Below are 27672 nucleotides of genomic sequence, written 5' to 3' on the forward strand. Positions count from 1 at the left end.
TATGGTCGAGTGATGGACACGCAGTGAAAGCATAGACAAAAGGAGGTATGCAAAGTAAAGAATTCATCAACGCCAAAACAGTGATCCAAATGGTTATACAGAATGAATTATCCCTCATGGGTGAAGACAATACATCCGACCCATGTACTCAACACTGCAGTTTATAACGTCAGGCAAGAGCTCAAAAAGTAGTCGCTCGTACTCTGAAGTGAAGGGATCAGAGTTTGGGTATTTGTTACAGCAAATTAATTCCAACCGTTCGTTTTGAGCAGCTGCATGTTTCTAGTCTTTTATACACTGTAGTAAGTGACCTGGTTCTTTTGTAAAGAATAACAATGTAACAAATTGTTTCATTTATGAACAATAATTTTCAACGTTTTTTTTTTCTACCTTAAAAAGATGACTTACATGCGTCTTTTTCGGACTTTAAAGATGAATATATATATTTCTTTTTGAACTAATACTATCAGGTACAGAAATACAATTTATTTACACTAAAGCTAATAAAGCATCTATATACACTTCAATTTTTTCTGTGTTACGTTTTACGTCCCCCCTATACAATATTTACAATGACTGGGAAACGGGTAAACCAGCAGCAGTAGATGAAGAAAAACTACAGACATTTACATATAATGTACACACACACACACACACACACACACACACACACACACACATAGTGTGCAGTCATGCACGTAGTAGATATAACATATACAACACCTAGTGTGCAATCATTCAGTCTTACACAAATCTATGACATATGGTTCATCCACCTATTCCACACACATTCACATACACATCCACTATTTTTAAATAAACATACATTCACATACTCAGCCACTCTGAATAGTGTGAGAATGGGAGCGTCCCAATACCATCTACACAGATCAACCATATATAGTTATGAGACGATAGACTGACTTTCAGCAGCAGTGCAGTATGGCCTTATGATCGAAAGACTACCTAGGAGCAAAAAATGTGGAGCACAGCTAATGCCCTCGCACAGGCTTTTCTAGTAATCTTAGACCTTGAAAGTCTTTTGGATCACACAAAGCACACGCTTAATTCACCTTTGGGAGACATGCACATCTATATGTTATGCATACATTTTAGATCTGACAGTGAGCCCTACAAACTCCACATCTGCAATCCGTTCACCATCTTATCAGGCTGACAACCTTCTTGTTTTGAGGTGTTAAGCCATAATTATTATCAACTGAATTTCCAGAAGTAGGTGAAGAAAAACTACATATATTTACATATACTGTGGGATTGTACATAATTACTTCATATGGATTACAATGTTCCAGAAAGTAGATGAAACTGTCTGTATCCATATAAAGTAATATGGAATCAGCAAAGTTTTGTGCTGCAAACACGTGGTGGAATCAGTACATGTGGAATTTAGTGAGGTCCAGAATACATACATCTATATAGACATGCTCCGTGACGTCCACTGGAACCTTAGCCATCTGGACAGAGACTAGCTCTGCATCGAATACTGTGGCCCACATAAAATTTGTCCTGGTGATGTAATCTCTGAAGGCATAACGTCCCTCCCAGCGATAAACTAAGTGAATTTCATAGTCGTTCCTAACATTTTTCATGATTTTGCCGAAAACAGAACTATTCAGTAACTGAAAACATCATTGTCAAAATCTAACATCCAGATAGCCCTATTTACATCAGTGCCCTCCTTCAAACAGAGATGGAGCTTGAAGTAGATGCCATGGGTGATTCTAATAAGTTTTATCTCCAAAATAAGACATTGACGGAGGTTTCTGTTGTGCAGAATGTATCTCTCCTTATTCTCCAGTGTTGTCATCAGCTCGGATACAAAAATATTTTGCAGAACTAGGTGCTTTGGACATAGCGGCAAGATGCTGAGCGTGTCACGCAAATGGGTAAGATATACCAGGTCTGCCACCAACACAAGGCGTTCACCAGAATCCGCCACCACATCTTGGATCTTTTTCTCCAATCTGACCATTTTCGCTTTGGACAGCCATCAGAACATTCCAAATTGCAGAGATTGCTGCATGGCATGTGAATAGATGTTTTTGTTTTTTTGTTTTTTAAAACAAGTCAAGGATGTAACTGAAATCTTCAAATGGCCTGTACTGCTCCTCCCTCATTCACAGGTTCTTCCATTTTACATCCTGAGCACACATTGGCCAAATCCCCCGTGCAGCGCTCGTGGTGGTGAGCATTGTTAAACGTTAAGAAATTGTTTGCCTCCTTAGGCATTTCATGTACAGATTCCCAGCTAGAGCAATCAGTCAAAGGTCTTTCTGGATACTTGCTCTTAGTAAGAGAGTTAGTGCACCTACAGAGAAAATAACTTGCATTTTTTTTACTCTACTGGGTGGAAAATAGGCAGGCCATGTTTTTGATCCAGATGTAGTGTTGCATCTCACCATTGGAGAATAGCAACCTACCTATGTGTTAGGGATGCATACCAGCTACTTTGGAGCAGTAAAGGAAAGCAGTTACTTTATGTCTCACTTCTTTCTCTACAGAATGCTCCCGCTCATCATCTTCTTCTGGCTTGCTTTTATCTACATCCAATACATAAACATGAATTGATAAATCAGGTTTCTGCCTCTCGTACTTTGGCGTATCATCGATTTCGACAGGCAGTGGGATGCAATTTAAGTTGTAATGCCGGCAAACATTAGCTTCTTTTGTAATTATATGTAAGATATACATGTTTCGAGTAATTTCTATTGGAGGGCAGAATTGACCATGCAGAGGAATATTTATTCCCCACATCTAGGTTCTAATATATGTTTCTAGCGAAAATTCCTTTTGGAGGAGGGATGAAACTGAACCACCATTAAGAAGATCAAAAATATGTCGGTACACATTGAGATCAGGTACATGGCCAAGTGCCTTACCTGACTCTCTTTCCTGCATTTGGAAAAACGGTCAAATATGCACTCTTGGCAAAAGTTCTGAACTACTCTGCAATTCACTAACCCCACTACATCACTCCATTTTTCCTCCAAATTTTGGTGATGTTGTTCAGCATCACTGCCTTTTTTAATGGGGAATGGGGGAGGGGGGGAGAGAAGTGTGAGCTTACAGTATAGAAATGCTTGCACCTATAGGCGGGACACTGCGGGTCGTCGACGATTTCAGGGGCCTCTCTTTCCAAAGTGGCTTGACAGACATTAAAGAAAGTGAGAGGAAATCAGAAGCTCGAATTAGTGTCGTCAATGTGAGCTTGTAAGATCTTGCTCTAAAAGTACCTGCAGGCTCAGAGTAGTCCAATGTGGTTGCAAGATTTACCTGCTGATCGTAACACAGCAGGCTGTAGGGCTGCGACTACTAGATACAAACTGATGCCGATGTTGGTATGGTACAGTATATAGCAGTCGAGGCTGGGGCAAATGCATCATCGTCAAAGGGCCCACCTGTGGCGAATCAGTCATAGTCAATGGCGCACACTGGGACACATCATAGTCATGTCTGTCCAGCACTCGAGCAGCCTGTGTGAGGTTTTGGGGGGAAAACTAATGTATCATCATCAGTGGATTGTGCAGGGCAACGAACACATCATAGTTTAGTCTGGCTATGGTGCTGTTTTGATGGTGCAAGGCCACCTCATGGAGGTTCCAACACTTGTGCAAAAGAAGATGTGAGATTGATAAGTATCCTGTGTGTAACACACACAATAGACATATGCGTCCATCAAAGATTTTGTAAACTTACACTGAGTCATCAACATTGCAGAAGCAAGTGTGGAATTTCAGCTGTACATCGCCATCACCACTGAATATATTATTATTCATGTATTCCAATGGTTTCCTTCTCAGCTGAGCCTCAACATCTTTCATTGTGTTCTTGTCAAGTGCATCTTGAAAAAACAATAAGATGTGTCATATCATGCAGGCATAAATTATCTGTGGAAGAAGAACAAGAAACAGAAGAAGTAATACTATGTATTGAGAACTGCGATGGAATAATTTCATCTCACTCACATATGGCATTTATATCACCTAGCGAAAAATAGAATGCATCTTATTATACCATTGTTTACAAACATAAATTATTTTATATATATATATATATATATATATATATATATATATATATATATATATATATATGTGTGTGTGTGTGTGTGTGTGTGTGTGTGTGTGTGTGTGTGTGTGTGTGTGTGTGTACACCTATGTTCACACTCCCACAAATAATACACTAGAAAAGCCATATTTCATCATCACAGGATGCTGATGGTACATTGTCATCCTGCTCGTGTGTAATATTCATATTTCCTAGAAAAAAAGAAACTATCATATAAACATTGTTTGCAAAAGTGAATCAATATTTTTAAAACACATACACACACATATGAACATAAATGTGTGTATTTATAGTCAACTCCTGTGAATCATTCATGAGGAAAGCCATAGTTTCATTGTCAGAAAGCGGTGATGGTATGCTTCCAGCCTCGTTGTCATCATCTGACAGACAGTTACCCACCATTCGGAGAGTCAGACTGGCTATTCATATTGATGCAGTAGCCTCGAATTATAATTGGGGTGCTTCATTAGTGTGAGTCCCCTTGCTTCTCACAATTTGGGGTGCTTGATTAATGAAATTAGCCACAAAGAAATTGTTCAAAATTATCCCCATTTGCTTCAATGCATAAAATCAATCGTCTGCCAAAGCTGTCCACAGCTTTGAGCAGCACATCCCGTGGTATGGCTGCACACGCTCTTTGAATGCGTTGCTCCATATCGTTTCTGGTTGTGGGCTGTCTTTTATAAAATAACCTCACAAGCAAAAATCGGGAGATGTTAGGTCTGGTGAATGTGGAGGCCACTGAATTGGTCCACCGCGTCCTATCCACCGACCAGGGTAACGAAATTTAAAACGTTCCGCACGTGTTTAGCAACATGGGGAGCTGCTCCGTCCTGTTGGAACCACATTCGTTGACTAGTTTCTAAATCAACATCTTCCATTAGCTCCAACAAATCATCGCGGAGAAGTTGTAAATAAGATTCCCCAGTAACATTTCAGTCAAACATATACGGTCCTATCAGTTAGCCGTTTAAAATTCTACACGAGACCATTAACAACCATTTGTGTTGATTGTCAGCGGGTCTGTGCCAGTGTTGATTGACAGGGGACCAATAGAGACAATCAAGATGATTTAATTCGACATCGTTTTTAATGTGGCTTCATTGGTGAACATAACTTATCTAAAAAAAATCATTGTCACCTCTTATCATTTCCAAGGCCCATTGGCAGAAATGCACGCGTATTTGCATATCTTTCGGCGTTAATGCCTGTATCAGTGTGATATGATACGCATGATATTTATGTACCTTCAAAATCATCAAAACAATTGATTTCGGTATTCCAGTTTGTCTCTGAATCGCACGACTACTAATTTCGGGATCCAGTTGAACACAGGCGAGAACGGTAAGGGTACGAGCGTCATTTGCATTGTATTCGCGATGACGAGGTGGACGGTGCATGTATCCATTTCGAGCTCGTTGAGTACAATTTCGAATAAAGTTTTCGATTGGATGTCGTCTGTTTGAAAAACGATCCGCATACAGTTGCGCAGTTGCTGCGTAATTGTTACGGCATTCACCTAAAATTAACATCATATCAACAATCTTTGTAGGACGATAGTGAGCCATGTTTCGCTAAAGAATAATTAACTTTCGTCCGTTGATGTTTACGGTTCACAATCTGAAACTGAAGTGTCGTCTGATCACATTGCACCGACCTTTATACTGAGCCACAGTTCGCAGTTTGCCCACGGTAGCGCCACAATCGGGTGAGTAATCCAGTTGTGAAGAGTTCCCTAACGAGATTTAAATACCATTCCGCCTCCCTCCATCAAAAACTGTTGGATAGAATACATTGTGTAAAAAATAGCTTAATTTGGCGTAATGAAAGAATTGGTGCACATTTTGTACCGATTTGATGCGTCCTTCTCGGATCATTCAGAATAAATCGGAGTTCTTCCCCAATTTTAATTTTTCTCGATTTCAGCGCCATCTGACAATGATTTAAAAAATGTTTCAGACTTGAGTACTTTTTTATGGAGAATCCGAATCTGCAATACAAAATGGGGGTTTCCATTTAAGATTTAAAAGTTGCCCCCCGCGCCACCAAAGGGGGCGGGGGCTGGGGGTCACGTGTAGTGTCATTTGATGTTGCCCTCTGAGCTTACGAATTTGTCTTACCCACTATTTTTACCCGATGCATAGTTTTCGAGATAATCTCATCCGAAACTTCAGATGGCCCACCCTGAATATAATCAAGGCGATACAGCGAATGATCCCTTCAGAGCAGATGCACACCAGGCTGGAACATTTACGAGAATCGGCGAAATGTCGCGAGTAATGAGTATAATGGGCAAAAGGTACTACACTGGTAGTGTGTGGATAAGTTGAGAATTTGGGCCTGGCAGCAGAGTTGCTAGAGTAGTCCGTGCAGTTGCAATCACTACGGTGTCTGGGTGGCTCAGTGGTCAGAGCATCTGCTTATTAAGCATGACACCCGGACTGGGATCCCAGTCTGGACCAAATTTTCAACTTTCCCCTTTGATTGCAACCAATGCGCGCTTGCAGCCAATGTCTGTAATTCTTTTATGTCTTAACCCCATTAACGTTTTGAGTGTGATGCACACGCTAAAGTGACATCTTATCAATCCGTCTGTTAGCCATATTGCATTTTGCACAGCAGTAAGGTCTGAAGTTGCAATCACGTATTTTTAAGGTCAATTTTATTCTAGAGTTTCTTGTACGGTCGATCTCGCAGCCATTAACTCTCATCTAATATCATGAAATACACTCCTGGAAATGGAAAAAAGAACACATTGACACCGGTGTGTCAGACCCACCATACTTGCTCCGGACACTGCGAGAGGGCTGTACAAGCAATGATCACACGCACGGCACAGCGGACACACCAGGAACCGCGGTGTTGGCCGTCGAATGGCGCTAGCTGCGCAGCATTTGTGCACCGCCGCCGTCAGTGTCAGCCAGTTTGCCGTGGCATACGGAGCTCCATCGCAGTCTTTAACACTGGTAGCATGCCGCGACAGCGTGGACGTGAACCGTATGTGCAGTTGACGGACTTTGAGCGAGGGCATATAGTGGGCATGCGGGAGGCCGGGTGGACGTACCGCCGAATTGCTCAACACGTGGGGCGTGAGGTCTCCACAGTACATCGATGTTGTCGCCAGTGGTCGGCGGAAGGTGCACGTGCCCGTCGACCTGGGACCGGACCGCAGCGACGCACGGATGCACGCCAAGACCGTAGGATCCTACGCAGTGCCGTAGGGGACCGCACCGCCACTTCCCAGCAAATTAGGGACACTGTTGCTCCTGGGGTATCGGCGAGGACCATTCGCAACCGTCTCCATGAAACTGGGCTACGGTCCCGCACACCGTTAGGCCGTCTTCCGCTCACGCCCCAACATCGTGCAGCCCGCCTCCAGTGGTGTCGCGACAGGCGTGAATGGAGGGACGAATGGAGACGTGTCGTCTTCAGCGATGAGAGTCGCTTCTGCCTTGGTGCCAATGATGGTCGTATGCGTGTTTGGCGCCGTGCAGGTGAGCGCCACAATCAGGACTGCATACGACCGAGGCACACAGGGCCAACACCCGGCATCATGGTGTGGGGAGCGATCTCCTACACTGTCCGTACACCACTGGTGATCGTCGAGGGGACACTGAATAGTGCACGGTACATCCAAACCGTCATCGAACCCATCGTTCTACCATTCCTAGACCGGTAAGGGAACTTGCTGTTCCAACAGGACAATGCACGTCCGCATGTATCCCGTGCCACCCAACGTGCTCTAGAAGGTGTAAGTCAACTACCCTGGCCAGCAAGATCTCCGGATCTGTCCCCCATTGAGCATGTTTGGGACTGGATGAAGCGTCGTCTCACGCGGTCTGCACGTCCAGCACGAACGCTGGTCCAACTGAGGCGCCAGGTGGAAATGGCATGGCAAGCCGTTCCACAGGACTACATCCAGCATCTCTACGATCGTCTCCATGGGAGAATAGCAGCCTGCATTGCTGCGAAAGGTGGATATACACTGTACTAGTGCCGACATTGTGCATGCTCTGTTGCCTGTGTCTATGCGCCTGTGGTTCTGTCAGTGTGATCATGTGATGTATCTGACCCAAGGAATGTGTCAATAAAGTTTCCCCTTCCTGGAACAATGAATTCAAGGTGTTCTTATTTCAATTTCCAGGAGTGTAGAAAGGTCAACACATAATGCGTAAGTTGTGAAATTGCTACTGGAGGTCTTGCACGCTTCATCTAAAATCTTGCTTCCAAATACTAGAAGCTCTTGCTAAGTAGTATTAAATGATATTGATGTTGGACGAGAATTCTTATCCAGTTGCTGTTATTAAATGTCACAAAAGCAAAAGATTTGTGGGAGAAATATTCCTGACAAATGATCTGACGTTCATATCGAACTAGTTCTTAAAGCAAGTGACGTCATTGTAAGGTTTCAGTTCTGTTAATTCAAGGAACTCGTAATCCTCACGTGTTATCGTGCTCTGCTTCCACTGAAAAGTGTTGTTCTGATAAGTGTGTGCATCAGTTTTATACTTTATACCAATTTTGCTTCAAGTGTAGTCATACTACGATTTCCTCACCGCTGAAATCGAATACATCATCATTCTGATCTACAATATTCAACTCAAAATAGTCTAACGTCTGAACAGTCGCTGGAAGGCATACGAGATTGCTAGGTACATCAACAATTTTATAATGTGTGCCCACTGTAGGAAAGAATCCGTATATTGTAGGATTAATCTACAATTATGGTATGAGTTCGCTGCGATATTACATTCGAAAATGGACTGTGCTAAAAGGTAGAATTTTGTTGATTCAGTTCATAAATTTTCTCAGTATTATTCTTCAACACTTGGTTCCTTGAGAGGTCTTGTAGTAATCTTAATAAACATTCGTGGCTAAAGTCTGTTGTCTCATCTGTTATCTTTATCTCTGTTTTAAATGTATTGTACGTCAATGAAAAGTCTTGTGCAATTCGTTTTAGATACGCATTCAAAACGTCAGTATTTGATATGGGATATTTCCACAACTTTGCCAGTTCCTAGACGTAATATTCCACCAGGCCATGCTTGGATCTACTGAGGCAAAATAGTTTGCTCTTAACACTGATGAACATTTTTTTGAAGTTAAAATGTACGACATAGCACCTTAACATTAGCTGAAGTAGTAATGTGCATTTTGCTTGTTTTATGCAATCACGAGGAGAAACATTAGTCACGAAAATCTGCCGACATATGACCTATTCTTGAGTACTGCTCGAGCGTTTGGGGTCCCTATCAGGTCAGATTGAGGGAGGACATAGAAGCAATTCAGAGGCGGGCTGCTAGATTTGTTACTGGTAGGTTTGATCATCACGCGAGTGTTACGGAAATGCTTCAGGAACTCGGGTGGGAGTCTCTGGAGGAAAGGAGGCGTCCTTTTCGTGAATCGCTACTGAGGAAACTTAGAAAACCAGCATTTGAGGCTGACTGCAGTGCAGTTTTACTGCCGCCAACTTATATTTCGCGGAAAGACCACAAAGATAAGAGAGATTAGGGCTCGTACAGAGGCATATAGGCAGCCACTTTTCCCTCGTTCTGTTTGGGAGTGGAACAAGGAGAGAAGATGCTAGCTGTGGTACGAGGTACCCTCCGCCACGCACCGTATGGTGGATTACGGAGTATGTTTGTAGACGTAGATGTAGAAATGACTTTCTCCCATTGATTCATAGTCCAGGTTTTAAGGCTTAGGCACTACGTTTCCCTGTTATGGGCATTTGTATCACTTTTGTGTTGATTTAGAATCCAAGCTTGCCCTGACATTCCCTGCTTATGGAGCTCCCTTTGTGTTGTTTTGGTGCTGACAGGGATCGCGAATGCGACATTTAGTTCTACATTGACTTATGCAGCTGTTCACCACAATGCTCTTCAAGTATGTATGTCACGATCACTCAGACACAATTTCGTCCACTTTGTGGCCTAGCCGATTATGTTTTTCCACTTTCCTTGCAAGTGGTATAAATCTTCAATACGGTGCCCCTTGGAAAACCAAACATTTCGGCTATCTTCGTTACGGAGACACCCGCCTCGTGAGCACCAACAGCTTGCCAACATTCGAACTCAGTTGGCTCCCACATAATGCTCTCAGAACTGCACAGAACACTCTTCTCATCACGACTGACAATTGCAACGTATTGAGGACATTGCACAGGTACCATTTGTCAGCAAACGCAACAGCGCTACCTGCAGGCTTATCTAGGATTTGCACTGTTCAAGAATTAATTTCTCGCAGTTTTTCCAGATTTTTGTCACTCCCCTGCGAGTTAGCCACTAATCACAGTCACAAATTTCCTGTAACACTTGAGCACTCACTCAGAATTGCTGTTAAATACACAGCTGGTCTTTAAAATTCTTATACTGTGAAGTTGGCGTGTGACAAACTTAAAACTGAGATTGTTGTACACATAAGTGATTATCATTTCAGCAAAACCGCAAAAAGTAGATAGGAATAATGCCATTTACAGTCTGTATACAAGAAAAGAGTATGCATCGGTCTTCTCATTCAGGAATCACATTTAAATCATTTTTGTTTGTGTCAAGATTGTGTTGTCTCTCTTGTAAGAATTCAATAGCAGTAGGATCGTGGCCTATCGATACTGCCATTTATCGTTCACGAAACTGGTGCTTGCATTACACTGTTCAGTCACGCTAATGTGACAACCACCTAAGTGTGATATCAGCTTGTCGTAACCACTCACAGACGGAAGGTGGCAGCACTAGCAGTGGAGGGTCTATAAAGCGTGTCGAGGTTGCGGAAAATAGTGCAGTTGTTGTCGTAATGCGGGAATGGAGTTATTTATGTGACGTCCAAAAGATCAAGATCACTATCTTTCATGTTAAGTATGGAAGCATTACCGAAACGGCTATGTTTGTAAACTGTTTGTGTGCCGTCATGGTTAAAGTATACCGTACGTAGCAAAATGTCGCTATCCAAAACCGGTGTCAAGGCAAGTCTGGTGTACCACGGGTCTTAGATGACAGGAGTGAGAGACCGCTGTGGAGATGTGTATGGGTAATTAGACGTGCAACTGTTGAGCGCTGACGGCAAAAATGAACCAAACGGCTGCCAACAGCGTATCCTCAATGACCGTTCAGTGAACATTGTGGCGTATGGGCCTCCACAGCAGGCACCTGGTTCATGCATCCCACGCTGACTGCTGTTCTTCGGCGACGAAGACTGGAATTTGTACGCCAATACCGTAACTGAACGTCCGCTGAGTGGCGACAAGTGGCCTTCTCAGATGGATTTCGTGTCATGCTCCATCGGACATATGGCCTTAGGTGTGTACGGCTTGAAACGTCTGAAGCGAAACACCCTGCAACCAGGAGGGAGCGTTGTGGTATGGAGAATGTTTACGTGGCACTCCCGGAATGACCTTTCCATTCTTGAAGGCCCAATTGATCAACACCAGAAAGTCTCCATCCTTATCGCCATGTCCATCTCTACATGCAGTTTGTTTTCTCCTTGGCACAATGGCATCTACCAGCAGGACAATGCAATGTGATACACAACTCGCAGTGTACATGCTTGGTTCGAGGAGCACCAGGATGACTTTAGCATACTCCTCTGACCACCAAACTTCTCACATTTAAATCCAGTTGAGAATCTGTGGGAACATTTCGATCGGTCTGTTCTCGCCATGGCTCCTCAACCGAGAAACCTAGTACATCTGGTCATGGCACTGGAGTCAACATGGCTCATCATCACTGCCTGACATTACCTTCCAGAACCTCTGTTCCTGCAAGTCCGCACTGCAAAATGTGGCTACTCAGGCTTTTAATAGATGATCACATTAATGTGACTGGACTATGTAGTCGAGATTCATTGATTACCATGCGAACATAGAAACAAAGGGTTCAGATGGCCATACTTAACGCCATGCAGGATCTCAGTGGCACCAAATGATAAGCTCTCGAGGAAACTCAATCATTGTCCGTTCAGTCGTGTAGGCTTGTACAGCGACATGGCACTCATTGACTTAGAAAATGGGATTGTTTTAAGCAAGACAACCATCCACACGAACAGTTTGGTGAAGAATGGACCACCACCAAGTATGATCATGGTGACCATTGTTGCAGCTTCCCTTGATATGGCAGCACAGAGAAACGCACCAGTAGTGGTGGGCCAAATTTCTGCCTATCGTGGGTTCATTAATCGACAACACTGGTCACAGATGTGGAACCACATCGACTTTTCAAACGCGTCTAAGTTCTGTGTACACATCAGTCTCTAAGGAGGATGAACGTAGCCAGTTTGTATTCGATATCGTTATAGGGACAGCAACTGGCATGATGGTGCTGGGAGCCATTGGGTTCACAACACGATCATCTCCAGTTATTCGTACAGCAGCCATTACATTTCCGTCATGTTAAGGCCGTCCACTGTCCCCCATCTTCCACGTCTCCATAACGTTTTTTGCAGTCTGTACAGCAAATAAATACAATAGGAAAATCTATTCAGACTGTCGAGGATGCCTTACAGCAAATTCATAAACAACGTAGGTAATTGGTATTCTGCTGGGTAAATGATGAAACTGATAAATCATCGAAAGAGGAATATAGAGAATGCGTCGTGGTTTGGTGTGGCGTCCCTATGCACGCTATCATCCCATTTCCAGACAGAAGTATCATGCACAACTGGGAAGATGAATGGCTGGAGGTGGTAAACGACAAACTGCGGTCAATCACGCCGACCACCCAGGCACTGTGAAATTCATGCCAGCCGCACAACTGGAAGGAAATGATAATGACCTGCTTAAGAATAGGACATTGCCTACTCCATTGGTATACAGCGGTTGGACAAAAATATGGAAGCACCGCGAGAAATGCAGATGCTGGCCAAACCAGCAGGTTGAGCTGTTGTATTTGACCAAAAAAGGATCCTATGTAATAATCTCAGTACGTTGCACGTGTGTCGGAGCTCAGTGAAATCGAACTTGACCAAATTGTTGGTGCACGTATGTCGTAACCAAGGAAAGTGGAAAAACATAATCCGCTGATTTAGTTCCATAGACGTTTCTTTTATCGAAACGATGTCGAACGAGTCAGCTTACGGGATATGTATGTATGTTTATGTTAACGTTAATGAACACATCATCATTTACTACTCATGCAAATACCAATAAAAACAAGGGTTTTTTTTACTAGCTACCACTTTTTAAGTACACATTTGTCAGTGTAATAGAAGGGAGTGTCCAGAAGAAATGATTTTGAATTAGATTTAAAATTTGCTTCGGTGTCTGTCAGGCATTTTATGGTAATGAGCAAATGATCAAAAATCTCTACTGCTGCATACTGAACTGCTCTCTGAGCCAATGACAGCTTTTATAATGGGTAATAAGGTCATTTTTCTCTCTGGTGTTGTAGGTATGTACATCACTGTTCTTTTCAAACTGTAATGGATTATTTGTGATGAATTTCACAAGCGAAAATGTGTATTGTGGCAGCACAGCTCCATGAAGAAGTGCCTACATGAAGTGTGTGGGTGAACACCACTTATTATTCTTACTGCTCGCTTTTGTGCAACCAATACTTTCTTCCTCAGTGATGAGCTACCCCAGAAAATTGTTCAATACGACGTTATTGAGTGGAAAACATGTCAAATATGCCAGGATCAATTATACAAACAGCGAAAGTCGCTGAACTTAATTGTTTGAGAAGCTCAGTAATATGCTTCTTCAAGTTTTCATCAACATGTACACCCAAAAATTTGGAGCACTCTACCCTACTTCCTGACTCCTGCTCATGTGCTACATCAATTGCTGGTACGACTATTTGTTGTACAGAACTGAATGTAGCGTGTTTTCTCAAAATTTAGCGAATGTTCTTTTTAAGAGAACCACTTAATAATTCTTTGGAACATATCATTTTCTAACTCTTCTGTTTTTCTCTCTAATAGGATTTATTATAACACTAGTATCGTCTGCAAAACGTACCAAGACGCTAACTGGAAGGTCGTTCATATATTTAAGGAATAGGAGTGACCCAAAATTGAACCCTGTGGGACTCCCTTTGTGTTTTTACCCCAATTACTATACTTTTTTACCTTCTCGACATTGTCTGAATTATTTAGTACAACCTTTTGCATTCTGTTTGTTAAATATGATCCAAACAAGTTGTGTGTAAAGTTGTCAGTTCCATAAAATTTGCGTTTTTCTAAGAGAGTATCAAGTTCTACACAATTAAAGGCTTGGAGAGATCACAAAAAATGCGAACAGGTAATATTATTTAAGGCTTGTACTACTTGATGAGTAAATGTATAAATAGCATTCTCAATCAAGCAACCTTTCTGGCATCCACACTGTGATGCTAAGCAAATTGTTTCCAGCTAAGTGTATGACTACTCTCGAACACATTACTTTTTCGAATATTTTGGAAAGAGATGTCAGTAAAGAAACTGGATGATAATTGTTTAAGTCCATCTTGTCACCTTTCTTATGAAGTGGTTTAATAATTGCACATTTTAACATGTCTGGAAAAATTCCCTATGTCAATGATGCATTTCACTAAGGACATCACTTATTAAATTGGAAAAAAATTCCAGAATTCTGTTTGAAATATCATCAACCCCAGAAGATTTTCTGTTATTTAGAATTTTTATCATTGTACTAATTTCAGTGAAGGATGTTGGTGCTACTTCTAGTTGTTTAAAGTTTTGTGGAATGGCGTTTTTAATATATTCTCTTGCTTCCTCAACTGAACCATTTAATCCTATATTTGCCGCAACGTTTAGATAGTGATTCTTAGAAGTACTTGCAACTTGTGATTTATTAGTCACAACTTTGTTACTTAGTTTAATTGTTATGGAATCTTGCACACTGACTGGCTGTCCTGTCTCCTGTTGGACAATGTCTCATATAGTTTTAACCTTATTATCTGCCTTATTTACTTCTGGACATATTAATGACTTTCCTTAATATGCTATACTATTTTTTGTAGTATGCTCGTAATGTCGGATCTTGACTTACTCTGACCTTTACATAAATTTAACTTTTCCTCTTACACGAAATTTTAGTTCCTTTAGCTATCCACAGCTTACTATGTCACAACACGGACGAAAGTGTTTGTTCGACGATCATGACATACGGTCATTGAAGAGGATTGTGACAACAACAAAAAACAGGGCGACAGCTGCAAACGTCCCTGCAGATAAGTCGAGTACACTGTTTGTTTGCATATTTATATTTACGAGCTTCAAACAGAAGCGACTTCTAGTCAGTTACGTGGTAGACATTAGTTTACTTTCTTAATTTCTTGCATGTTTGTGTGCTTATCAGGAAGAGTCTATCAATCTAATAACTGTGTAGTGTACAGATTTGCCGTGTTTTGGTATGGATAGCAACTGTGATTACAGTATTCAGATACAAGCTGAGTTGGTGACCCTTCGAACACAGCTCCAGGCAGTGTTGGCCTCAGTCACGCAGCTTGAGGCCATTGCCAATGAGCTTTACTGTGGAGGACCAGATGTGGGGATCATGGGGACATCCAGCACCTCCCATGTGTTTCCCAATTGGTCCACTACTGTGGCTGCCCTGGGTGGTGCCCACGCAGAAGTTGGTGGTTGAGTGAGAGGTCACTCCAAGGAGAACCAGGGCGATGAAGGACTTTCTAGGGAGCTGACTGTAGGGCAACCCTGGTTCATCTGACGAATAGGTTTCAGGTGTTATCTGTGGCTGACAAAGATCATGAGCCAGATAAAGTTGCACGCCCTGTTGAGAGGTGGCATGAGCCCCCTCTCATATTTCTCTGTGTAATTCGATCTTCCTCTCTAATTGCATGAGGTGAAAAGTCGTTATTCCCTCACACACGGACTTCCCACGCAGCGTCTCTCGTCACCCGGGTGGTCCAGTGACAGGTGGGCTCAGCTGATCTTGAAAGGGTTAAGCTGACGGGTGTGAGGGAGTCGAGTGAATGCTTTCCAGACGCCAACATTGTCATAAGAGCGGCGGCGACACGCCCACAGGGGCCTGATGGAGCGGCTGGGCTAGAGATTCCGTTACTTCGCAGAAACTTAGTGAAAACCGTTTCTGGCGGGTTACTGGCGAGGCGTGGTAAAGACTTGTGTTCCCAGGCAGTCTTGGCGGGCAAATTCCAGCGTTTTCTGCAAATTCGTAACAGTGATTGGCTTGCTCAGGGCATAGCTCCGTGACGTAGCAAAATCGGCGCAGAAATTGGCGCCAAGTATCTCCATTGGTGGAAAGGTAGTGCTTTGGCAATAGAGTGGAATTTTCCGCCGGTTTTCGAGTTGCTCATTGGAACGTTTAACCACGGCCCCTGTCGTGGGGGCGGGAATGTTCTGTGTTTGGTTTGTACGGGTGCTCTTGTGGGAGTCGGCTCTCGCCTTTCGGTCAGAGTAGGTTACAAGACTGAGCTCTCACTGCTCTGGACAGCCTGCCTTCCATTGGCTGTCTAATATACTTTTATTTAATTGTAACTGTTTGCCGAAGTTGCTGAAGTTTCGACTTCAACGTAACTTTCCGAGTAAAGTTGGCAATTGAGCGTTCTGTGTACAAGCGGCCTATGTTGTCTTGAGCAGTTTTGGCTAAAGTTGACTCTATCGGAATTACTGTGTGACTTCGCTTGTTAAAATCAATCACTGTACCGTCAGTGATTGTGTGGCGAGCCTTCTTCATCTCCCTCAGAGGCGCATTTGTATTGCTAGGAAGTCTTTAGTCTGGAACAACCAGACCAGGATAATGTGTTTCGGGCTATACTCGCGACATTATCATCACCACGACGGGACGTCGAAGCAAACAGCCATCGGCTCCAGTACACCAGATCGTGTTCTTGCAGTTAAGAAGACAGCTTGGTAATGTATGTCCGCAGCACCGGCAGATTAGGGATTTTCCTAGGTGATAATCAGAGCTCAGCAGAGCGCGCCTGTTCGTCTTTTTCTAACTTTGTTCTGTCTTGGGTGTTCATTGTCTGAGTTCTCACTACTGTAGCAGCAATTAATGTTGGGTTAGCTGTGTGTTTATCTTAAGATTTGAGTTGCAAGGAATTGGCTCCACATACCACTTCGTCATAAATGTCACAATCTAGTTTAGGGACAACTTCACCTTCACAGCATTTATTTGAGTATCCAATTTGAGCCAATTTGATGTATTGTAAATGTTTCATATGTTTTGTTTATTATTTTGAGTTTAGTCATAATGAATCATATTGTTATTTCGGACAGAATTGTCATTCTGTTAAACGGTAGAGCAACCCTTTCATTTCTCACTACTTCAATGAAACTTTCCTTTATTTAACTTATTTATCAAATTAAATTATTGCAGGTGCCAAACACTTTTCTACTCCACTTGCAGGGTCGATTCCAGTCAGTTCGTAGTTCTTTTTAATCCATGTGCAACAGCAAAAGTCGGAGCTATAATTGGGGGGGGGGGGCGCGCTTAGAGCATCATTTATATATGAAGATTCTATAAGAATTTTGTGTTAAATACACTGCTAGCCCTGCACCTCGCACTGTTAGAGAAAGCCTCTCAGCCTGCAATATCTGGGCATCCATAGAGGCTGGGTTTAGTGGTAGTTGGGAGCTCGAATGTTAGGCGCGTAATGGGACCCTTTAGGGATGTGGCTCCCAAGGATGGGAAACAATCCAGTGTGCATTCTGTGTTCTTACCAGGAGGAGTCGTTCCAGATGTGGAAAGGGTGCTTCTGGAGGCCATGAAGAGAACAGGGTGCAGCCAGCTGAAAGTGGTGGCTCATGTCGGAACTAAGATGATTGTCACTTTGAATCAGAAGAGATTCTCTATGGTTTCGGGCGGCTAGCTGAGGTAGTAAAGACTGCGCATCTTGCTTGCGAGATGAAGGTGCATCTCGCCATGTGTAGCATCGTCGACAGTACTGACTGAGATCATTTGGTACACAGCCAAGTGGAGGGTCTGAATCAAAGGCTTAGACAGTTCTGCGACCGTGTAGGCTGCAGATTCCTTCACTTGAGCCATATGGTGGTGGATTTCTGAGTTACGCTTAATGGATCAGGAGTCCACTACACACAGGAAACGGCTACTCGGGTAGTGTGGAGAGGTTTGGGTACTTTTTTAGGTTAGATGGTCTCCAAGCGCTAATAGAAAGCACTGAAGCTTATATATATATATATATATATATATATATATATATATATATAATAAAAATTTCGGCGTAACTTATTTCCGACTTTAGCCAACTTTCCATATTTCAAAAATGAAATATAGTTGTTGGTGGAGTGTTTACTGCTGTCACAAGTAGTTTACCTTGCAGTGAAATAGCCGCGCGGATTGACCGCGCGATTTGAGGCGCTATGTCGTGGATTGAGTGGCCCCTCCCCACCGGAGGTTCGAATCCTCCCTCGGGCATGGATGTGTGTGTTGTTCCCAGCATAGGTTAATTTAAGTTAGTTTAAGTAGCGTGTAAGTCTAGGGACCGATGACCTCAGCATTTCACACACTTCTGACCATTTTGTAGTGAAATCGAAGTAGGTAGATTCTGTAAGGTAGTATGGGTAGAGGTTATATTTGACAACCAGAATAAATGAATAACTGGTTCCTTTTACCGACGCCCCCGACTCAGATGATACTGTTGTTGAACAGTTCCAGGAAAACTTGAGCCTTATTTCAAATAAGTACGCCACTTATATAGCAATAGTTGGTAGTGACTTCAACGCGCCCTCGATATGTTGGCTAAAAGACATGTTTAAAGACGGAAGTATGTGGAGAACGTCGTCCGAAATAGTTCCGAATACGTTATAAGAAAATTATTTTGAATAATTAGTTCAGGCGCCCCCTCGAAGTGTAAATGGTTGCGCCAGCCGTGGTGGCCGAGCGGTTCTAGGCGCTACAGTCTGGAACCGCACGACCGCTACGGTCGCAGGTTCGAATCCTGCCTCGGGCATGGATGTGTGTGATGTCCTTAGGTTAGTTAGGTTTAAGTGGTTCTAAGTTCTAGGGGACTGATGGCCTCACCAGTTAAGTCCCATAGTGCTCAGAGCCATTTGAACCATTTGTAAATGGTTTCGAAAACATACTTGACCTCTTAGCAACAAATAATCGTGAGCAAATAGGGAGCTTCATGATGGATACAGGGATTAGTGACCACAAGGTTGTTGTACCGAGACTGACTACCGCAACATCCAAACCCACCAAAAATAAACGCAAAATACATGTATTTAAAAAAGCAGATAAAAATTCTCTTGAGGCCTTTCTAATGGACAGTCTCCACTCCTGTAACCGTAGACTAGATGTGGTTTAAATTCAAAGAAATACTGTCGACTGCAATTGAGAGAGATGTACCATATAAATTAATAAGAGATGGTACTGATCCCCCATTGTACACAAAATAGGTCAGAACATTGTGGGAGACGCAACGAAAAAAGCTTGGCAAATTTAAAAGGACGCAAACCCTCAAGATTGGCGAAGTTTTACTGAAGCTCGAAATGTAACACGAACTTCAATGCAAGATACTTTTAATACTTTCCAACACGAAACTCTGGCAGGAAATCCAGAGAGATTCTGGCCGTACGTAAAGTACACCAGCGGAAAGAAACAATCAACATCTTCACTGCGCGACAGTATGGTGACGTTACTAATGACAGTGCCATTAAAGTAGAATTGCTGCAAACGGTTTTCGGAAATACTTTCACCAAAGAAAAGTAATTATTGCTGAATTCGAACAAAGATCTAGTGCCAGTAGATATCCACGGTGAAGCAAACCAGGTTAAATCGCTTAACAAAGGCAAGACCTCCGATTCTGACTGTGTGCCCGTCAGGGTCCTCTCAGAGTACGCTGATACAATAGCTCCATATTTAGCAATCATATACAACCTATTGCCTGATGAAAGATCTCTGTCTGAAGACTGGAAAGTTGTCAATCATACCAACGCCCAGTAAGAAAATAGACCCATATCGCTAACGTCGATTTGCAGTAGGATTTGCAGTGGGATACTGTGTTCGAACATTATACATTTTGTATATCGAAATAAACAATTTATTGACAAACAGCCCTCTCACGAAATTATGACTGCTATTGGCAGGGGATGTCAAACTAATACCGTATTTTCATATTTCCAGAAGGCTTTTGACACAGCGTATCACAAGCGACCGCTAATCAAATTGCTTGCCTATGGAGTATTGTCTCAGTTGTGCGACTGGATTCGTGATTTCTTGTCATTAATGTCACAGTTCGTAGTAATTGACTGAAAATCATCGAGTAAAACACAAGTATTATCTGACATTCCCAAATGGAGTGTTATAGGCACTCTGTTGTTCCTAATCTTCATAAACGATTTGGGAGACAATCCCAGCAGCACTCTTAGATTGCTGCAGAGCTGCTGTCATTTACCGTCTTATAAAGCCATAAGATGATCAAAACAAGTTGTAAAACAATTGGACTAAATATCTGTACGGTGCGAAAAGTGGCAATTTTTTCTTAATAATGAAAAGTGTGAAGTCATCCACATGAATACCAAAGGAATCCGCTAAATTTCGGTCACGATAAATCACACAAATCTACAGGTTGCAGATTCAACTAAATACTTAAGAATTGCAATTACGGATAACTCAAACTGGAATGACCACATAGATAATGTTCTGGGTAACGCAAACCAAAGCGTGCGGAATTTGCATCAGATTGGATAGACGGAAGACATCGAAAAAGTTCAGAGGAGGGAAGCTCGTGTGGTACTATCGTGAAATAGTGGAGAGAGGGCCACGGATATGTATGTGAATTCGGGTGGCAATCATTAAAACAAAGGCATTTTTCGTTGTGGCAGGATCTTCTCATGTAATTTTGTTCACCAATTTTCTCCTCAGAGTGAGAAAATATTTTTTTGAGGCCCACAAACATAGGGAGGAATAATCACCACAATAAAATAAGAGAAGACAGAGCGAGCACAAAAGATTTAAGTGTTCGTTTTTCCCACACGCTGCTCAAGAGTGGAAACGTAGAGAAATAGCTTGAAGGTGGTTCGGTGAATTCTCTGCCAGGCACCTAATTGTGAATTGCAGAATAATCATGCTGCGTATATGTGGCACTTCCGTGCCGTCGTTCGAGACGCAGAATTACCGGACGGAATGCCGGGGCACATGTGATTAGAGCAGCTACCGCGAGCAGTCAAAACAGCAGTGGTTATGTGCATAAAAGATTATGTTACTGCGCTGATAGTGTTAGTGGACAAAGTTTATGCAACATTAAAGACCTCAAGTACTGCGAGCGTCGCATTGGTTGCTGACGAGTTGGAAACCCAGGAGGCGACAGCTATCCACAGAGGGAAACAGTCAGATGTAAATAGATATCAACTTTTTTAGAGGGCGAGAAGAGCTCATCCTGCGACACATAAGGAAAAAAAAGCAGGATGCACCACACTGATCTTCAGCAGCAGGTCTGTTGGTAATATCAGCGATGCGACGATGACGCTGTGAGATGCAGAGCACCACGCACTTACCCAAAAGGTGTCAGCGGCCAGCAATAGCCACAGCGGCCCGTGAGGCTCAACGAAAGTGCCTGCAGCAGGGAAGTGAGCATAGTAAGTTATCTCACTTACCTACCCCGTCTCCTAGGCCGTACATCAGAGACTTGAAGGCAGACTGTCACTGCCTCATAGACTCTACGTGAGACGTCAGTCTACTGCTGGTAGGAAGCTGCACAGCAACAGACAGGTCCCCTCAAGTTGGCCTCATCACAGCAAATAAGAGTACAATAAAAGTAATTTTGGGTTTCTGCCAGAGTCGTCACTCAAGCTTTGTAATAGCAGATGTGTCACCTACACAACTAATACACAGCATGGCTCGCTACAGTCAAATGACACAGGGTCACAAAGTTTCACAGTGACCACAGAGGCTAGCCTCTGACTGTTCCGTAGCAGAGTTCGAAGACTTGCGGCAATTGGGAATGTTACCCAAAGCTGACAAAATGGCCCTGAGCACTATGGGACTTAACATCTATGGTCATCAGTCCCCTAGAACTTAGAACTACTTAAACCTAACTAACCTAAGGACGTCACACAACACCCAGCCATCACGAGGCAGAGAAAATCCCTGACCCGCCGGGAATCGAACCTGGGAACCCAGGCGTGGGAAGCGAGAACGCTACCGCACAACCACGAGATGCGGGCCCAAAGCTGACAGCCCGTGGCCTTCGCCATTATATTTGGTGAAGGAAAAGGATGGTACTTGGAGGCTATGTGCTGATTACCAGATACTTAATGCCCATGCAGTCCCAGATTGTTACACGATAACCAGTATCAGGGATTTTATCAACTTACCGGTAAGGGCCAGCCGTTGTGGCCTTGGGCATGGATGTGTGTGATGTCCTTAGGTTAGTTAGGTTTAAGTAGTTCTAAGTTCTAGGGAACTGATGACCTAAGATGTTCAGTCCCATAGTGCTCAGAGCCATTTGAACCTTACTGGTAGGGATAATAATATTTAGTACGATCGACCGCAAGAAGGTAACCATCAGATACCGATCATGAAAAATGACATATCAAAGACAGCAGTGATAACACCCTTCGGTTTCTTTGAATATATGTGGATGAAGAATATTCCAAAGACATGGCAGCAGTTTATCAACGAAGTGCTATGACAATTACAGTGTATTTTCCTGTACCTAGACGACATATTATTATTCTTGAGTGAAGAACACGTCAAGATTGTATTCGAGCACATGAGTAAGTGCAGAACCATAGTCAACGAGACAAAGTGCACACATTGGCAACATGAAATACATTTCTGGGTATCACTGTATCAGCGGCTGGTAGATGCTGGTAGCAGAACAAGGGCGGCACCAGCGCATTTTGTTAGTGAGGGTTGCGTACATCAGGGGCAAGTATGCAACTCAGGGGCAACCTGTTGTTCTCCTTTGTTTAACAGCTACTTAACCTATTGTTCTCCTTTGACTGACACATACTTAACCTATTGTTCTGCTAAAAGGATCCTTCCTCTTGATTGACAGGCACTTAATGTATTGCTCCCCCAGCTCCCCAACCTCGGGAAACCTCCCCAATCATTGCTACTGGTGCACTTTCAGGTCTGAGTTATTAAAATAGCTCCTCTCACTCTTCTCAGTTTGATTGAGTACTTAATTAAATTGGTCAATTAATTAACCTCTAGCCCCTGGTAAACCCCCTCCTCCCCCACCCTCACTCTCGGAAATTTGCGGGAAAAAAGACTCAGTTGATTGGTCATTTGGAGGGAATTCGATTGTAATGTATGGAATATTGTTTAAACAAGTTATGCAATGTACAGAATATTGTTTAGTTATTTATGGCAGTGTATGGAATATGGATTACTTATTTAGTTAAAGAATTTGTCCGTAAATCGATTGCAGTGTATGAAATATTGTTTAAACAATTTAGACAATGTGTGGTGTATTGTTTATTTAAACAATTTAGGGGACTCATGGCAGTGTATGGAATATAGTTTATCTATTTATGTTTAAAAAATTTCAGGAAATCGATAACCACCACTGCCACTCATCCCTGCTCCCCTCGCCCCCCCACCTCTCCCCCTCCCCTCCTCTACCTGGAAACTGGCTACTCTGCTGTGGAGAAGAAGGATCTCACAAAGGGAAATTCAAGGGTATATTGTTCGTTTATTTAAAAAATCAGCTTGTGGGGGATAGATTTCACTTGCTCATCTTTCTCTGCTGTTTGGAAACACGCAGGTCTTGTGAGAAGTAATTACATCGATCGCATTTCCTTTTTTATTCCGATTGCGCAAGGAATACCCTCATGAAATACACATCACACGTAATTACACACAGTTAAAAATCTTTCGATCGTGATGCATGCACCACCCACCATCCCCTGTCCACTGGACCACACAGAACGCTACTGCACATGCTCCCAGGAGTCAGGATGCACTGGTGGCCCCTGTGAAGTGACGACGAGGCAGTCAACTGCCGAACCACGTACATGCGTCAGTTGAGGTCCCACAAGGACTGAATATAGACGGTGATCATAGGAGTGTATATTATGAGACCAGCAGTGCGGTTACACATAGCCCACGATGCAACCTTGCGATAAAATTGCTGAATTTTGAAAGTAATTCAGCTAAGGAACGTGGTATGAAACTGCTATTTGCAACTCCCTCATGCTGCCGCTAGATATTTCTCCAGTATTTGTAACATATTCTGTCTCATTACCATGTCAGAGCTGTCACGATATATCCACTGGATTATAGGTGATGGTTGATCGAGAAGGATCGCAAACAGTAGATGGTGTGCTGATTAAGGTCGTAAGAAATGTACACAGGCTCCTCAGATCTCTAGTGTTACGCTATCCACTAGAAATTATGTCTATGATTTGGAATCAAGTCTTTCCATTCAACCACATATCCGCATTGGATTCTATGGAGAAGTCCTTTAATGATACAGCCACTAGTGAATCATATTTCTGGCACTCTCAGATCTCGAAACGAGTCACCTTTCTGGAACCTGTCTACTACAGTAAAATTCCAGTGTGGTTTTAGGTAGTCCCTATGCATCTTGCAACTGCTGCCATTTCCGCAACTTTATGCATGTGATCGTTCCAATTTAAGTCGGGATTGAGCAGAAGCCATAGATAGCTATATCCACCACCTTCTTCAACCCGTGCAGAAACAGAGTGACTTGAGTTAGTGCGACAGGACCATGTTTTGACCATTTGGTGGAAATGGGAACAAGTTGTCATAGCTCCGCCAAGAGTGTACAACGTGTAAGGTCAGCATCAAATGAAGCCTGCTCCTGCAGCAATAGAGACTATAAAAGACAGTACAGGAGCTGGGAGAAGGATGAGGATTTTGCTACTGGATTGTGGTGCATCCCCAAACTACATACAGATACTACAGTCCGAAGCAGATCCACGTCCCTCAGAACCCACTCATGTCTATCACCCCAACATGCTATCATTTTTATTCCGTACCATCTAACAGAGAAAAATTGCGAACTATAAAAGCTCAACTAACTTCATCCAATAGAGAACATGATAAGATTTTTACGCATCTCACTGCTCCCATATATCGAAAACAAATACATTATGTGTGCCGACACTGAGCACATGTCGCGATCCTATTAAATATAAAGGATCCACTGCACACACCGGTTTAATGTTGCATCGCCTTTACTGTAGGAGGATGACCGTATAACACAGACTATACTATAAGCCACAAGAAATGATCCCTGTGACACCACATCGTTGTTTGAAACATTTTTTTTTTCTACTGTAACACGCTTTGCACACTGCCATACATTTTGTTTTTCCACCATGACTTCGAGGTCTATGTCAGGTTCTAAACTGACATTAACATGTTCTGATCCATTCCCTCTTGCAGAAAACTAGATGTCGCATTGTGTGAATCAAGTTGTTACTGCTGCTACCGTAACACACCACACACCCTGGATGATTTTAAATAGAAGACAGTTACAACATAAGGAAACTGGAAGAGTTTGGCGGCATTGTGGAGAGTTTCCAAACTGCAGTCTGCAGGTGATTGACGACCTCTACATTTAAACTCATCTGTCGCAGTGGCGGAATAGCTGATGGCTCTGCATTCTGTTTCAACTGATTTCTCATATTACAGTAATGTACGTGATCACTGTTTTGGTGCTAGCCACCCCCAAAAGGTGTCGCCCCTCCACCAAACTCTTTATCCATCTCAAACAAACGATGTCAGTCAATCATTATGTGGTGACCAACTGCGTACCAGTGGATGAATGGGATGGAAAAGACACCGTCCATGTACTGCAATAATAAGCATCTCAGTTGATAGTGTGAACAATTTTAGGAATTTTACAGTAATTTAAACACTGACCAATGATGCAATGGCATGTTTCCCAGATTCAGTATCATCGCTAAACCACCCATTCTCTACTTTGAGAGTGTCATTGCGAATGTAGATAGATGAATCTGCAGTACATCCATTCACTATTAATTCTCGAACATATACATAATCAAAGTACACCAGACAGTGCTCAACATATTTCTAGCACCTGAAGTATAGTGCATAATGTTCGATCTGTCTCTATGCGGATGGAAGTCACAGAGCATTCTCGCAGTCTTAGCATAAAATAAGAGACTGAAAAACCCCTCGCACTGTCTTTGATCAATCTTCCCTGCAGCACCATTACCGATTTAATCTGCAGCCAGTCAGAAGTAGACCAATACATTCCACATTTCTTGAATGAATGGAGCTTGCCGAGTTCCCGCCCATCCAAGTGCATAATTTTTTTTTTTTTCAGACGTGCTCTTGTCAAGGAGGTTAGTACCCCTTATCAGTGTATAGTAGTAAATTTGAAAGTGTTGTGATGTAATAGCAGATGGTTAAGAAGAACAAGAAATGGGTGGTTTTATGCATGATGGAGCTCCAGACGGATGGAGTTCGATGCATTTTACGTAAACCAACTACACTATCAATTCTAAAGTATTGTAGTAGTGTCTGGGATCAGTACCAGGAGGGTATTGGTAAGAGAGAACATAAACACACCCACTCCTGAGGCTACATGGTTCTGCACTTAAAACAGGCTATAATGTTAGATCACTTCAGTTTCCAGCTTATTAGTCGTGTGGAATGTAGCGCCTTAATATTCCAATGTATGAAATATATTTCCTTCTTGGCGGTTTCTCTACGATAAACTATGGTAACAAACTGTAAAATGAAAAACTACGTCCTTAAAATATCGATTCTGCATCATACGAGAATAATATAGCTTTCAAGAGATGAATTATACTGTGCCCACATCAGTCCTACATAAAATGATCGTTAGCAACAAAGAAAACCTCTTACAAGGAAACAGATAGATGCATAGCAGCGTTCAACATGTGAACTTGTATGTCATGCCGTCACTAACTCTCTAAACACACTTATGGATGTAGATGTAGATGCAAAGATCTGTCCAGGATGGGGATTGCAGTGTCTCACAAACACCTGTTGCTAACTTAGAATCATCATAGTTATGAAAGTGAACTCTCGATTTTATACCCAAGATGCGACAGGGGAATGGAGTACATCAGATTAATCTTTGTTCATTTAGAGGAATGTGTCGAAACTGGATGGTACGTTGCATCACACATGAGATACAAGTCGTCTGATGGCCGAGAGGTTTGCCGTTAACGATCGCAAGTAGACAGTGCTCTTAAGTCACAACATACAGAACACAAGGCTGTAAACGAGCCGAACGCAGGCTATGTCATGTGTCTGATGCATCCTGACAGAACAGCGGAAAAAATGATCAAATGGCATGCAACAACTTGTCCCTCCCTAGAAAGCATCATCAATCTGCCATTAAATCGTATCTCATTACAGCTCCATCCACGCTCTGTTATCCTTTAACGCAGATGCATGTAAGTTTAAAAGCAGATGGTTCTCTGTCTTCCTGAAAATCGTCAAATACAGTAGTCAACTCGCATGTATCACTGTTATCTCAACAGACATACTGTAGATATACTGCCTCGACAGAAAAAAAAGTTACTTTTTCCTGGTCCCCTTTGCTCTCCCATACTTGTCCCTATGTACAAATTGTTCTGCGCCAATCAGAAGACACGCAAGTACTTCTTCAATTTCCCAACACATCGGTGTACATTCCGTCGATTTATATGTATTCTCCCATGATTTTTCTCAAT

General features: G+C 42.7%; 1 protein-coding gene across 1 annotated transcript in view; it reads right to left on the minus strand.

Annotated features, from left to right (window-relative positions):
* The window catches only part of LOC124709003 (UDP-glycosyltransferase UGT5-like), a 115925-nt gene that overhangs the window by 67313 nt on the left and 20940 nt on the right, over positions 1 to 27672 (minus strand). Inside the window, exon 2 of the mRNA XM_047240636.1 lies at positions 3718 to 3862. Coding sequence (XP_047096592.1) covers positions 3718 to 3862 — 145 coding nt within the window. The remainder of the gene's footprint in view (positions 1 to 3717; positions 3863 to 27672) is intronic.

This window comes from Schistocerca piceifrons, chromosome 7 (assembly GCF_021461385.2).
Source record: "Schistocerca piceifrons isolate TAMUIC-IGC-003096 chromosome 7, iqSchPice1.1, whole genome shotgun sequence".
NCBI classification, from domain to species: domain Eukaryota; kingdom Metazoa; phylum Arthropoda; class Insecta; order Orthoptera; family Acrididae; genus Schistocerca; species Schistocerca piceifrons.